Source organism: Apteryx mantelli, chromosome 12 (genome assembly GCF_036417845.1).
Source record: "Apteryx mantelli isolate bAptMan1 chromosome 12, bAptMan1.hap1, whole genome shotgun sequence".
Classification (NCBI taxonomy): Eukaryota; Metazoa; Chordata; class Aves; order Apterygiformes; family Apterygidae; genus Apteryx; species Apteryx mantelli.
In genome coordinates this window covers 12,084,880-12,098,657 of record NC_089989.1, presented here as the reverse complement: position 1 = coordinate 12,098,657, position 13,778 = coordinate 12,084,880, and the positions used below count along the sequence as shown (strand labels likewise).

At 54.8% G+C, this 13,778-nt stretch overlaps 1 protein-coding gene across 1 annotated transcript in view; it reads right to left on the bottom strand.

Moving 5' to 3' along the window:
- DNAH1 (dynein axonemal heavy chain 1) overlaps positions 1-13,778 on the bottom strand; it is an 84,258-nt gene that overhangs the window by 502 nt on the left and 69,978 nt on the right. The window contains 18 exon segments of the mRNA XM_067303206.1: positions 250-484; positions 1,060-1,266; positions 1,538-1,682; positions 2,127-2,257; positions 3,049-3,219; positions 4,043-4,219; positions 4,307-4,486; positions 4,949-5,200; positions 5,484-5,615; positions 6,098-6,256; positions 6,773-6,917; positions 7,352-7,548; positions 8,422-8,573; positions 9,620-9,815; positions 9,900-10,125; positions 11,361-11,521; positions 11,972-12,121; positions 13,264-13,383. Of these exon segments, the coding sequence (XP_067159307.1) occupies positions 250-484; positions 1,060-1,266; positions 1,538-1,682; positions 2,127-2,257; positions 3,049-3,219; positions 4,043-4,219; positions 4,307-4,486; positions 4,949-5,200; positions 5,484-5,615; positions 6,098-6,256; positions 6,773-6,917; positions 7,352-7,548; positions 8,422-8,573; positions 9,620-9,815; positions 9,900-10,125; positions 11,361-11,521; positions 11,972-12,121; positions 13,264-13,383 (3,136 nt within the window).

The window sequence follows — 13,778 nt, the reverse complement described above, 5'->3', positions numbered from 1 at the left end:
TGTGTGTTTTAAGGTCTGAGCCCAAGCCCTTAAAGACAGTCTGACCAGAGGAGCTGCTGGGTAGCTAGGCTGCCAGGCTGCTCTGGTCTCCTCCATGAGTGAGATACCTGGATCTCCTCAGCCAGTGTGCCTTGCTCCATACCAGTGTGTGGTGGGAGGAGGAAGAGCTCCCATGGACAGGCTGTGGGAATAGCCTAGCTGCTACTGCAGTCTCCTTTGTTTCTGGAGGTCTGCCTTCAGGGTGCCTACCTGCGCGAGTGAGCGTCTTATAGATGGGACACAGGTAGATGCCGGTGGTTGGAGGCTTGCGGTTGGGGACAGGAATCAGCCAGATGATGGCCATCTCTGTGTAAAGCTCTTTGGGACGTGACTCTGCTAACTGAAACGTGGAGGGATCCCAGTGGGCACCTTCGAGAAACAAGCCATGGATGTAGCAGCCCTCATCAGGACGGCGGGTGAGCTCGCTTGCTGACTCCTTCAGTACCTGCAGCAGGAGAGTGGGCCCAGGGCTGTGATCAAAGCCATGTCCCTGGGGCTCAAGCCCCCATGACCCCATGGTGTTTGAAGGGCTCTGGCCATGCAAGCTTCTTGCTGGAGTTGCTACAGGTGCTTCTAATGTGCTGCCACTCTTGACCTTGCAGCAAGAGAGATTTAGTTGCTGATCTAGACACAAATGACAAGCCCTGCTTGTATTACCCTGTCTCAGGAACAGTCTTTGGGCTGTATCTTCAGGGGTCTTCCCCTTGCAGCACAAGGCTGTAGGCAGCCTGAGGAAGACTGGAGAGGAGTGTGAGTAGGTTTGGAGAAGTCTCTGCTTGCCTCCAGGATCTCGTGGAGGCATCTGGTGGTGTGTGGGGGTGTATGTGAGCGCAAAGGGGAAGAAGGGCTTCCATCAGCTTGGGGCTAGACCCTGTGGGTAGCTGTACAGCTAGGGGGCTTCACCTCCTAGATAGGACATGGCTAGAACTGCTGCCTTTGTGGCTTCCTACACATTTGGCTTTCTAGCAGCAGATACTGAACAGCCAGCAAAAATCCAGCGACTCTGGTTAACTCACTGACCTTGAAGCTAAATGAGATGGTGTCGATAGAGATGACGGACTTCCTGGCAAAGTTCTGCAGCGTCCCGGTGAGGAAGGCCTGGGGGAAGAAGAACCCACTGATCCAGAACACGGAGGGGATCCCGTGGCTGATCCATTTTTGCAGGAAATCAATCCGCTGCAGCAAGTCGTTGACCCAGGATGCCAAGGGCTTCAGTGACGGGTAGGCCTGCGGGGCAGCCACAGAGGAAGGCATTGAAGGCATACAGGAGACTGCCAAACCTTCTGCCTCAGTTGCTGATGGCTGCCCAGAGCCTAGGGATTCGTACAGCCTCAGGCTGAGAATGACTGTGCAGCTGCAGTGGGCAGGAGACATCTGCGCATCAGGGGAACAAGGGCCTGCTCCATGCAGGCCAGCACAGTCAGCTGTAGCTTCTGAAGACCCTTTCTCCTGGCCCGGGGGAGCTCCTGAAGGTGGCTGAGCTAGCTGAGGAGCATACCTTGGTGTCCCACAACTTGGGGACAGTGTTGTTGTACAGACTACTGGCCATCAGCTCCAGCTGAGAGGACATCACCACCAGGCCCTTGAGAGCTTTCAGCAAATCTCTTAATGTCTGAGCAATCGCCTCCAGGAGCCTGTTGTACCTAGGGAGAAACAGCTGATGTTTCTGCAGATGGACCAGAATGACCCAATGCAGAGATTTATTGCCCCTGTCTGAAGTCTGCCCAGACTCTTGGAGGGAGTCTGGACCTCTGTACAATGAGTGAAGCTCTTCCCCTATAGCCCCCAGCTTCTTTCCTTTTGAATGGGGCTCTTGTAGCTGCCCCCCGAGCCCTAGAGAGCTGACAGTAGCAGATGCTACTGTCATGCTACGCTGCTCAGTCCCCACAGTACATGGATCGGTTGAAGGCTGTGGCTGGGATAACAAAGCTGTTGCTGCAGCCCCACTGCCTGTGCTGAAGGCCATGTTCAGCCGGGAGGTTTCCCAAGGATGGGTGGCCACAAGGGGCCTGCACATCTCTGCCCCTTCCCAAGGGACCGGACAGTCACAAGGTCAGGACTTGATCCTGGAGCGCTGCCAGGCTTACCTGATCACCTCCTGCACCAGCACCGTGTTCATGGACTCTTCGTAGAGCACTGGGTACTTGCGGATCACCTCCTGCAGGTTAATGGGGGGAGGCAGCTTGGCCAGGATGTCCTTGGAAGTCTCCTCCACGAGCTGGAAGGCAGGCAGCAAGCAGGTGAGCGCCCTTCCAGCCATGGCTGCTGGGAAGGGGGACACCCAAAGCCTGGATGGCAGTGCCATTGCTGGCACCCCACAGGCACGGAGGTTTGGCATTGCCTGTGCCAGGCTGGCTGGGGTGCAGCGAGCTGTGGGCTTGCTCAGTCTAGCCAGGGTTTTCGCGGGGAGTGGTGCAGCTGCTGTGGGGCCCCAGAGAGCCCTGGCCAACACTCCAAAGCCTTTGGTTCTGCTTGGAAAAAAAACCTCTAGGTGGAGAAAAATGAGCCTGAGTCTGAGGAAACTTGGCTGGACTAGGCAGCATCTCTGCCTATTAGTGTGAAACCACTGGGATACTTAGGGAGCGGGCAGGGGCCTGAGCCAGGGATTAGCCAGCAGGGACTTCTCATGGACCGAACGGGAGGAGGCAGATGGGACAGAGGAAGCAAAGAAAGGGAGCGTGTGAGCTGGACTGGCAGCCAAGCAGTGCCCGGCACCAGCTGCCAGAGAATTGATGGGCTAGGGCTCCGTTGCTGCCTCCCAGCACTGCAGCCCTGGGGGCAGGCAGGGTGCGGGGCTCTCCTGGCCCGTGGGTGCTACAGGCTGGCTGGCTCGTGGGCTGAGCATGGCTTCTGCTGGCAAAGCAAACTGCCTGGTGATCCCACAGCCTTGAGTCCACCAAAAGCAGTGTCAGGATCCAATGAGGAGGCAAACCAGCAAACCTAGCTCTCTAGTTTCTCACTGTTAGTCTGTGGTGCACTGTGGCACAGCTAGGGACTGTCAGCACCCACCTCTTCCCTGCTGCGGCCTCCAGATGGGGATGTCTTGGGTTGCAGCTGGATAATGGCCCCCAGCAGAGCAAAAGTCTCATTCTGAGCAAAGGTGATGTTGGCGTTGTCATGTAAACCGAAGATCTCTGGGATATCATTGAGTGGCAGGCTCTTGATGTACTGGAGGTACCCCTAGAGAGGCATGCACATGGGGATGTGAAGCAGACAGCAAGTTTGGGAGGGTGAGAGCCCAGAGATAAAATTGTAGTGCCCCTTTGGCCTGCCAGGGGCCTGGCTCGAAAGAAATGACTAAGCCAGGGCTGTTCAAAAAACTAATCCCAGCAGACTGCAGACCTGCAGCCTCAGCTGGAAGATGCTCCTTGCCTCGCTGGTCAAGATTTATTTATGACTTTCACACAGCTCCTTGTCGCCTGTCACAAACAGTAATGTGTAATTCATGGCTGTTACTCAGGGGCAGCTTTTGTGTGTCCAGAGACACTGACAGATGGCAGAAGGACTCGGACTGCTGGGGAGGTCAAGGCAGTAGCAGCCCCTCTGAGACAGGCCTGGAGGCTGAGCAGAGGCCATAGCTATGGTGTGAGGTTTGGCTGGGGAATAAAACTGCACTCATGATGAAGCAAACATTCCACAGGAACGGGCAGCTTAGCAGCAAGCTTCCCGCAATGTCTCCAGGAAAACTCAACAGATGCTTAAATCTAAAAGTATCTGATATAACAGCTGGTTTGATGTTATATCAAAATGGTTCAGAGTATAAATGCTTTCAGCTGGGGGATTCTGGTGATAGCTACTACCTCTTCCTGTAAGAACAGACATATTTTCCTTCAGTTACTTGAAACAGATGCAGATTGATGAAAGCAGTTTAAGATTTCCAGGTTCTTACTAACCTATATTCCCCCAGGGAACTGGAAATTCTGTGGGTGTCAGGGAGGAGGAGACACCATTTGTGCTAGTGCCTGGATCTATGAAGATGTGTGGTTTTTACTCGTATACTTACGTTCAGGTCATAAGAGGTACTGATCTGCTTGTAGATCCCCGATTCGGAATAGGCGAACTCAGGCATTAGAACCTCAGGCTTGTAGAAGTCTTCCAAAATATTCATGATGCAGCGCCTGTCCCAGTCATCAGTCACACGGCCTCCATAGTTGATCTCCCCAGCTGTGTACTTCAGAACCTGCAAGGGAACACGGGACGGCTTTCCTATCCACGCGTGTATTGTGAACCCGCTCCTCCCACAGAAGGGGCCAGCTCGTGCTCTCACCTTGTACGGGATGTCTGTGTATTCGCTCAAGAACATCTTTAGCTGACTGATGCAGATGCGGAGGTCTCCATCTGTGAACTCATAAGGGATGTTGAACCCCAGGGGCCCAAACTTTCTTCTCTCCAACATGTTCCCATGGAAGAGGCAAAGTGACAGCAACAAGGATTTAAACTCTGTGACCTGTGGGCAGGGGAAGAGGGAGAAGAAGTGCTCAGCTTGGGAGGAGATGACCTTGGATGGGTAAGTACCTGCTGGGACCTGGCAGCAGGCAGAAAACAAGATGTGCCACCTGCCAGTTCAGCAGTGCCAACCAGGGCCTGAAGAGGTGGAAACCTCAGACAGGCTGTTGTGCTGGGGAAGTTGTGGGCATGCACTCCTGCCTAAATAGGTCTGCAAGTGTCTTACTCCAGGCCTCTGCAATACCGTTGCTTTTATTTCTGAAAGTGGAAGTGCTGTTTCTAACTGGCCGATCACAGAGGAGATCTTGGCTGGTGAGAAATACCACCAGCCCTTCTCTAGCATGTGAGAGCTCTAGCGGAGGGTGAGGTCCCTGCACAGAGAGGAGCAGAGTGCAAGTGGAAAGCATGCATTGGAGCAGGCTCAGCCTGGGGACAGGAACCCAAAGCAGGAGCTGGGTCTTACCTTGGGGCAAGAATTCAAGAAGTCATCGCTGAAGCTAATGTAGGACTTGAGCAGGTTGGCCTTGACCCCGCGGGGGGGCTCAATGGTCATCTTGGAGCTGTTCTGGAGGATGGACACAGGGAAGCAGTTGCTAGGTAGACTGGTGAGCCAGAGGCGAAAATCCTGATGCACCTGGAGAACCAGAAGACAGAGAGAGTTTGGACACAGCCACTGCAGTCACTCCTGAACCAACCCTCCCATTTTACTGGGAACCTCTGGATGGGATGGAACAAGGTCTGGGTTCCAGCCAGGTGAGTGCCTCCCCGCCTGTCATCCTCAGAGAGAGCACACTGTGTAGTAAAACAGCTCACCCCACACCTCTGTTGCCCACACCCGCAGGCTTTTCATTAGGCTGTGTGTATGAGACCAAAGGTCCCAAAGGCTGGAAACTTCAGCAAGTGGCTACACCAGCTGCAAAGTGGTAGTGCCCCTTGGGAGGGACGTAAGAGCATCAGGTTAGTTTTCCCTTTGTCTCCAGCTACAGGATGGGTGTCACCTTGTCGGGGTTAATGCCCTCGATGAGTCTCTCCAGCAAAGGCATCCAGCTGGGGGCCAGGTGGCAGTTCTGGAAGAAGACCCACTTGCCCTGCTCCATGGCACTGTGCATCATGGCTTCAGCACGGGGGCCCTGAGGTGGGACAAGAAGAGATCAGAGGCCCTGAGCCATTAGGGGATGTGTCCTGCAGAGCTAGATAGGGAGACAGCTGCCGAGTGAAAGGATCAGCCTTCAGAGCCATAGCCTGGAGTCTGCAGCACCAGTTAAACCTGGGCTTTGTCCCCTAGGCTCAGCTGGGTCCTCACCATCTGCATATAGCTCAGCAATGGCCCTTACACAGCTCACCAGGCCTGTGGGTCCTGGTGTGGGAAGGTGGAGGGAATGGAAGAATTAGGGATGGATTTAGGAGGCTGGGGGGCATTGGAAGGGGAATTGCTGCAGTCCTTCCTGCTGAATCGGCTCCTTCCAGATAGCAGAAGGCTGGTGAGGGAGGGCCCTGGGGCAGGAGGGGCCTCTCACTGTGCTGCAAGGGTGTTTCGCCTCCCTGGAGCTAAGTGGGATCTCTGAGAGTCTTGGCATGACAGCACTATCCCAGGTTGGCACTAGCAGCTTACCTGGCCTTGGCCCAGGGAAATGGCAGAGAGCTTCATGGAGAATTTCATTTCTTCAGCAAACTTGTAGAGGTCAGCAGCTGGGTCGGTGCCAGGGGACAGCACGAATACAAGGGGGGTGGTGGCAGTGGACTCCTTGAACACAGCCAAGAGGCTGGCGGTCTGCAACACATAAAACTGCTTAGACCAGAGGGTCTGTTGTGGGAATGCACATTGAGGCCATGTTTTGGCACCATGCACAGCACCTCCCTCATCCTGCCTGTCCTCCAGCTCCTCTCCAAGTTACTAATGTGCTCCTGAGTGCTGAGGCCAGAACCAAGTTCAATAATGGCCCAGTACAGCTGTTTTTAGGCAGGATTGGAATCAAGGCAGTGATTACTTTCCCATTTGTCATTGAAACTCTTTGCCTCTATGCCTGCACTGTCTGCTCCCTCCCAGCATGGTTTAACTGGTGGATGGTGACTGTGTCCCAAGCAGTCACAGCCTCTGGGCAAGTCGTTTCACCTCTCCCTGTGTCTGTTTCCTCAGCTGTGGATGCAGTGTTGTGCTGCCCTCCTCTGTGGCTGGAGAGAGGCATTAGCAGCCTCACTGCAATGGGAGATGATGTCCCACTTACAGCAAGCTCAGGACCTCCTGCTCCACTCCTAGCCCTGCCACTGCCTCCTTTTGGCCAGTTACCTGTGGCTCAATAAAGCGCTGATCCAGGTTCAGTGCTACAAAGTCCTGCATGGCATCGGTGACCTTATCTCCCCGCAGACATCGCAGAATCAGCAGTTTCTGGAAGGCATCAAGCTCAGTGTCCCACTTCCCAGGTAGGGGCTCTCTGCAAAGCAATCACATGTGTTTTGCAGGGATGCGCCAGATCCTGCAGCTCCCCAAGAACCACCCAAGCTGTCTGCAGGCAGCAGCTGCTGGGTTTCAGAGGGGATGAGGCCCTTCCAGACAGCTGCTTCCACTGGGAAAGCACCAAGTGATGGTGGGCTGAGGCATTGTGTGGGCTCTGCCTTGAGCAAGCAGCAATTCCAGGTGCCCAGCCTCCAGACAGCACCCACACCAGGCCTGCATGGACAAAGGCAGCCCTTGCAGAGACAGGGAGATGCCTCTGCCTCTTCCCTGCATGCCACTATACTGACTGTGAGCAGAACCAGCCCTGTGGCCTCATCAGCTCCCCATGCTTTCCCAAGGGGTGCACCAGCTAGGAGCACAGCTAAGCCAAGATGTACAGACTGACATGTTGGAAAGGCAGGGTGGACCCACCTGTGAGGTTTGGGGCTGTCAAAAATGGCCCTGAACTCTGTAAGGTTGTCTGCAAAGTCGTCTGCGAAGCTGGAGAAATTCTTCAGGTTGCTCAAGGCCAGGATGTCTCCCCACGCTCTCTCATACAGCCATTCAGGAGCTGGGTTCTCCCGCATCATCTTTATGGCCCCCCCTGACAACAGGTAACGCCACTCGTCCTGAGAAGGGATAGGACATGGTCATGGATTACAGCCTGCCTGTCTGGCCTGAAGCATGTGCATTTGTGCTGTACCACAGTAAAGCCCTATAGTAGCTTTCTGGCTGCCTCTCCTGCCAGGCATGTGTATCAGGGAGTAAGTGAACCAGAGGGTCTGGTGAGGTCAACGTGACCATTCAGTTGCCATTAGATTTCCTCTGCAGTGATAGGCAGCCCTGTGTTTAGGCACATGGAAGGGTTTGAGATCTGAGTGAGCAGAATGGCCACAGGTTTGCCCACTAGCCCGACAGGTATTTAAGGAGTAACGTGGCGCTCTGTCCCCAGCCCTAGGAAACGCTGGCCCAAGGCCACAGCAAGGCTCAAACTTGTGTCTCTGGGGAGCTTTGTGAGGAATGGACCTGCTCTGCCAGAGCACAGGCAGGGGGATCCAGCAGAGTCCACCTGGGAGCAGCAGAGAAAGCCAAGCTGTGCAAGGCAAGGGAAAAGCTCTCAAACCCCATGTTGTCTTAGGGACACAGGGAAAGAGAAGAGGGCAGGAAGTGGCACTCTGCTCCCGGGCAGCCCCTTGGTGTTTTGCAGATCCCTTCTTGCTACCCCTCAATCATGGTGCTACTCTGCAGGAAAGCCCACCCCTTGCTGAGAGCACTTGTTCATGGGTGGCAAAATACTGTCCAACATGTGTGAGGGAGCTACTGCTGGGAGCCTCCAAACTAGCCTTGGAGGGATGACTGGGTTCAGCAAGCCTTTCCTGTACATTACCTTGGCTGCCAAGGCAAGCAGCTGATTGCAGTGGGAAACCCCTGCACCCAGCCCAGGGCTGGACTTCAGTTGCCCTGGCTGGGATCCTACCAAAGGACTGAGGCAGCTTACTCACCATATCGATCTGCCCTTCATTCATCATAATCCGGACACACACCAGAAAGGCAAACATGAGCTTGTGCTTCTCAAAGAGGCTGCGGCACACGTTGCTGTAGAGACTGAAGGTGACATAGTTGTTGATGTTCACGATCCGCTCCTTCAGGGTGTCTGAAAACAGGCAACAACCAGACAAAGGTGGAGGTGCTGAGGGTGATGTGGAGGATGCTCTCCACAGCAGTTATCTGTGCCTGGTCAAGTGGGCTTGTCCACTCTCAGTCTCAGTTATAGACTTGGCACAGAAACCCCCATGACAGGACAAGGTTTTGAGATTCAGCATTTTACACAGATGCACCAGATGTTTTCTGCTGTGTTATGTGTGATCACTGCATTGCTGAGACACCACAAAACTCTGGCTGGGGTGTAAGTCCCTCCTGGAAGGTGTAGGGCCTTGGAGGAGGAGGAGATGGTGCCTGTACTGGGGCTGCCCACAGCTGAAGTGCTCAGTGCTGCATGTTACTGACCCATAACCACCAGCCCTGGCTGTGTCTGATGGGCAGTGGTCTGGCCATGCAGTGGCAGGGTGAGACTCCACCAGGGGATGGGTCTGGCCCCAGGCCGGCTCCCCTATGACAGCTCAGGCCCTGCGTTCTAGGGAGGGGTTAGAAAAGGTCCCATGCCTGGAGAAAGCAGCTCCCCAAGGAAGGGAGGGGCTCCAGCTGGAAGAAGGGCTGCTTGATCCTGCTCTTGTTCAGGAGAGATCTGGCAGGGGAGAAAGCATGCTCCAGCACCGGGAGGGAGTCCACACTGCACCAAGCCAGGCTAAAGGGGTCCAGCCAGCACAGCACCATCCTGGTTAGCAGGTGCTGCCTGGCAGCAGCAGCCAGGACCTGTGCATGAAGGTGGCTCCACAAGGAGAGTCACGTTGTTTCTGGGGTGGCGTGCGCCTCACCCATGCCCTGGCACTAGCACCTCCCCAGCCTGGTCGGCCATGGCAGCAGGGAAGTAGTGAGGAGAACAGAGGGCAGGCTGCCAGGTCTGCTTCGAGCACATCTCCCCTTGCTGTGCAGACACTACTAGGGGCAGCTCTGGGCCATGCCGAGATCCAGTGCAAGTGGGCGTATTTGCCTTGACTCTGCAGGTACCTTAGCTTCTACTTCTGATGGGCCAGATATGTGGCGCAGGGAAGGGGATTGGAAGGGGCTCCCTGAAGGTACCTGCCCTCTCGGAGTTGGTGATCCCTGTTAGGAAGATGTTGAGGAACCACTCGAGTGAGTACTGGTACATGGGGTCCACGTTGGCCAGGTCTGAGACACAGAAGTAGAGGATCTGGGTGCGGACAGCTACAGGCACATACTCCATGCGTGTGATGTTAATGTCCTTCTCTGTCTGTTCTGCAACCTTTACCTTGGCCTGGGGAACAGTAAAGACGTCACAGTTAGTGCAGGGCTGGCAGTGGATGCACAGCTGCAAGGGGAGAGCACCTCTGACTCTGACCTCGATCTCTCCTGCCTTGAGTTTGGATGCCTCCAGCACATTGATGAGCTCCAAGTCATCTACAGGGTTCCCTTCAGAAGTGCTGAGCCGGTAGAGGATCTGGTCTTCTATCACCTTCAGCTCCTGGCGCATCTTCGCATTGCTAATGATCAGCTGGTTTCTGGCCTCTTCTAAGTCAGGCCGCTCCTCAGCTACCACTTGTCCCAGCAGTTGGTCTTCCAAGCCGCTGCAATGAAAGCCAGGGGTGAAGACAGGAGTAGCGTACCCATGGTGCACACCAGCCTCGGCCGGGCAGGCAGGTGCTGGGCCTGGCTTCTGGCCCAGCACATCCAGGGACCTGACTGGCCACTGCCTCTTCCAGTGTGAGACACCAGCACGGGCAGGGGCAAAGCGAAGAAGTGGTTCTTCCTGCATGTGGCGATGAGGCTGGGGAACTTTCTGCTGCAGGAAGTGGTGTTAATGGCCAAAGACACAATTTCACAAGAGAGGAATCTGCTGTAACTTACTAGAGGTACAAATATAAACATACTTGGGCTCTGTCCCAGAGCTGCAACCTGTAGGAGGCTGAGAGAGGATTCAGGAGGGTATTGCTATGTGGTGGTTTATTCTTTTACTCTTCCCTGTTTGACGCTGTTGGAGATGGGCTCCTGGAGCAATGGTCCTTTGGCCTGGCCTGGGACAGCCACTTGCCTGATGACAAGATTAACATTGCTAAGCAAGGCCATGCTTCCCAAGATGTGGGACATGCTGCCACTGGGCCACAGGCAGTGCCAGGTTCAGAGAGAGGCTCAGGAGAAGGCAGTGGGGATCTAGAAGAGAAGCTGCCCCTATGGTACTGGGGTGACAAAGTAGCCCAGAGCTGCGAGTGGCATGGCAACAACCCTGCACCCAGAACTGCTCCTGCACTTTGATTCAACCCACAGCACATGCTGACCAGAACAAGGAGAAGGGGGGCAGACATACAGTCTGAAGTTCTCAGACAAGGAGAAAGATGCGAGAAACATGGGCCAAGAGAAAGAAAGTGTAGCAAGCCCAAGGAGACGGAATAGTGGAGGGGAAGGTTTGAGTCCTAAGCATGGAAGGAGGTGTGAGGACAGGGTGTGCAGAACCAGGCCTTAGCACAGTTAAACTGCATACTCTGTTGTGGATGCTAAAAATTTCCACAGGTTTGAGAGATGACACAGCCTACGTAAGGGCTGCATTGCACTGTCTGCATGCCTCACAGCCCTGCTGGCCACCTCAAAGCCTTCCCCAGTGAGCTGAGAACCAGGCAGAGCAAGACCCAGGAACTTGCCCAAGGTCCCACTGAGTCTGTGGCAGAGCAGAGACATGACCTCCATCCTCTGCGGCCCTCACTCCTCCTTCCTGAGCAGCTCGGGACTAGGGGAAAAAGGCCGAAGACTTAAGGACTGTGGGGAATGGGGTTGAGCAGGGGGAGCAGCTACCAGGGTGAGCAGGTACCTGGGTGAGAGGGTGAAGTTGATGAGGGTGACCTTCGTGGAGACCTCAGGGGTGTAGTGAGGGTTGGGCAGTTTGGTGGTGATGTACATCCTGAAATCCTCTTGGTAGGGGATCACTGTGTCCCCCAGCTTCAGCACTGTGTTGCCTTGGTGTTTGTAGGTCTGTACAAGAGAGGGATAAAGACAGGTGGGCTGGGATGTCTCCCTCTTGCAAGAGAAGGCATCCCAGTATGTCCTGGGTTCTGCAGTGAGGAGAAGAGGCTGAAGAGAGAGACAGAGGAGCTCAAAGCTGCCAAGCAGACCTGAAGGCCTGAACCTGAATGGAGCAGCCAAATGGTATGGCCCCGCCTGCCAGGCACAGACAAAAGATTTGCTGCTAGGAGACTGAAGGCGAGAGGAAGGCTCCCAATATATGGGACACCTGACCAAGACAGGGGAGCACAAAGCAGGGGGCACCCATGTGAATGTTGCCTGCCCAGAGAGACCTGCAAATCCACAGCTTTGATCTGAGGGTACCACTACCTTCCTCTATGCCCAGGTATCACCTTCCAGCCTGGCCAGGTACCCACTGCACTCTGCTTGCCCACTCCTTGCCAAGGTGAGAGACAGGACCTGTTTCAGCAGGACAGGCTCGAGGGCTGGATCTAGCTCCTCGCCAACATTCTCCAGCAGGAAGGGCTTCCCAAAGCTAATGGAGTTCTCCAGACTGCTGAGGAAATCCCGGTCGCTCAGCTTGGCCACCTCCAGGTTGTTCTCCTTCTCCTGAAAGGAAGCAGGGGAGGGCAGGGATGGAGAAGAGCCCAGTACTGCACAGATGTGCTGCCAAGGGCTCCATTACTGCCGTGCCGAGAGAGAGGAAGAAGAAGGGTTAAGGCACACCTGGGTCCCAACAGAACGTGCTCAGGATCTGGGCCCCAATGTGGGGGCCAGGTCTGTTAAAACGTTTCTTGATGTGATGTTTCCTGGGGCATGTAGGCTACTGCTCAGCCAACCTGCTGCCTCACTGGTGCCCAACAAGGGGATCTATCTCCCTCTCCCTGCTGTGCCTTGCCGCTCCCTCAGGCCAGCTCTGGTGTGTGGCAGTTCTCTGACATGCTGATTTATCTCACTGAAACAGCAGAAATGACACCTTTTCTGGCTCAGTTAGTTTTTGACCATTTCAGCACATTTAGCCCACTCATGGAGGGTCACCAGACACTACAGAGTGCCCAACTAAGCAGCAGGTACAGGGAGAGAATGGCAAAAACCTCTTCCAGACAGCAGTGCCTTGTGAAAACAGTCCTGTGCAGTACCCCTGCAGAGCATTGCACTGGCAACTTGGAGCTCTTTTGCCTGTGAAGTGAGAGCAGGTGTGTGAGAGAAGCCCTCAGGGAGCAGAACAGGAGCAGCTGCCAAACCTTCCCTCCTGACCCTTCAAAAGGGCAGTGGGTGCTCCTCTGCTTCTGTCTCTCTAGGGGGAGAGGAGAGATTGTGGTCTGTGTCTCTAGGACCCTGGTAACCAGTACTGAGCTCAGTAGCCAGGTAATATCACCCTGAGTCCTTCTATGCTAGACACCTGAAAGGCTTTTTTGGGAGATGCCAGGGTTGTGGTTTGTGGTGTGGTGAAGGGCGTGAAGCCCTCCAGAATGCTAGTGGGGAGCCAGAACTGGAATCTGATTCTCCGCTTGCTTGCTGAGGGCCCCCTCCTGCTGTGTGTGGGCTCCCCTGAGTAGGGGAATCCAGTCAGGATGAATATAGAGCTTGTGGAGCCTGTCTAGTGCTGGGGAAGTATGGCTGGGACAGTGGGAGGTCTCACAGCTCTGCAGCCTAAAGTTTAATACTGTAAGGCCTTATTCTACAACTCCTAACAGAAAGCTCCTTTCCCCCATCTCAGCAGACCTGGGTTTCATCCCCACAGCTCTTACCAGGTTCTTGATCCACTTGTTTGCTTGTCCCTGGGGATCTATATAGTGAGTCCAGCGCTGGGAGAACTGTGTTATTACCCCATTCTCCACAGACAGGGTGTCATTGGGTAAGCCGGCAATCTGGTTAAGCAGAAAAAGCTGTGTACTAGATGCTGAAAATGTTTGATGGCACAGTGCAGCTTTCTCCCTGTGGTTCAGGAGCTGGCTGGCCTGGTCTCCCTTTGCTGTGTGTGCCTGATGTGGGTGTCCAAATTACCCTGGTGCACAGACTCAGGGGGTCCCAGCCCCTTGAGCTATGCTTACTCAGCTAGGATGGTAGCTACAAGCATGTAATGAGGCTTCTCCTGAGAAGCCCTTACTGCCCTGGCCCCTGTGTGGTCATAGTGTGGGGCTTGCGGCTGGGTAGAGGATGGCGGTAAGGGTACTGCTAGCAGCAGCTGGGCCCAGAAATGCAGCTCTAGTGGTGGTGGCTGAGCCCTGGGACAGAGCTGTGCTGGCAAAGCTAAGCTTGGGCA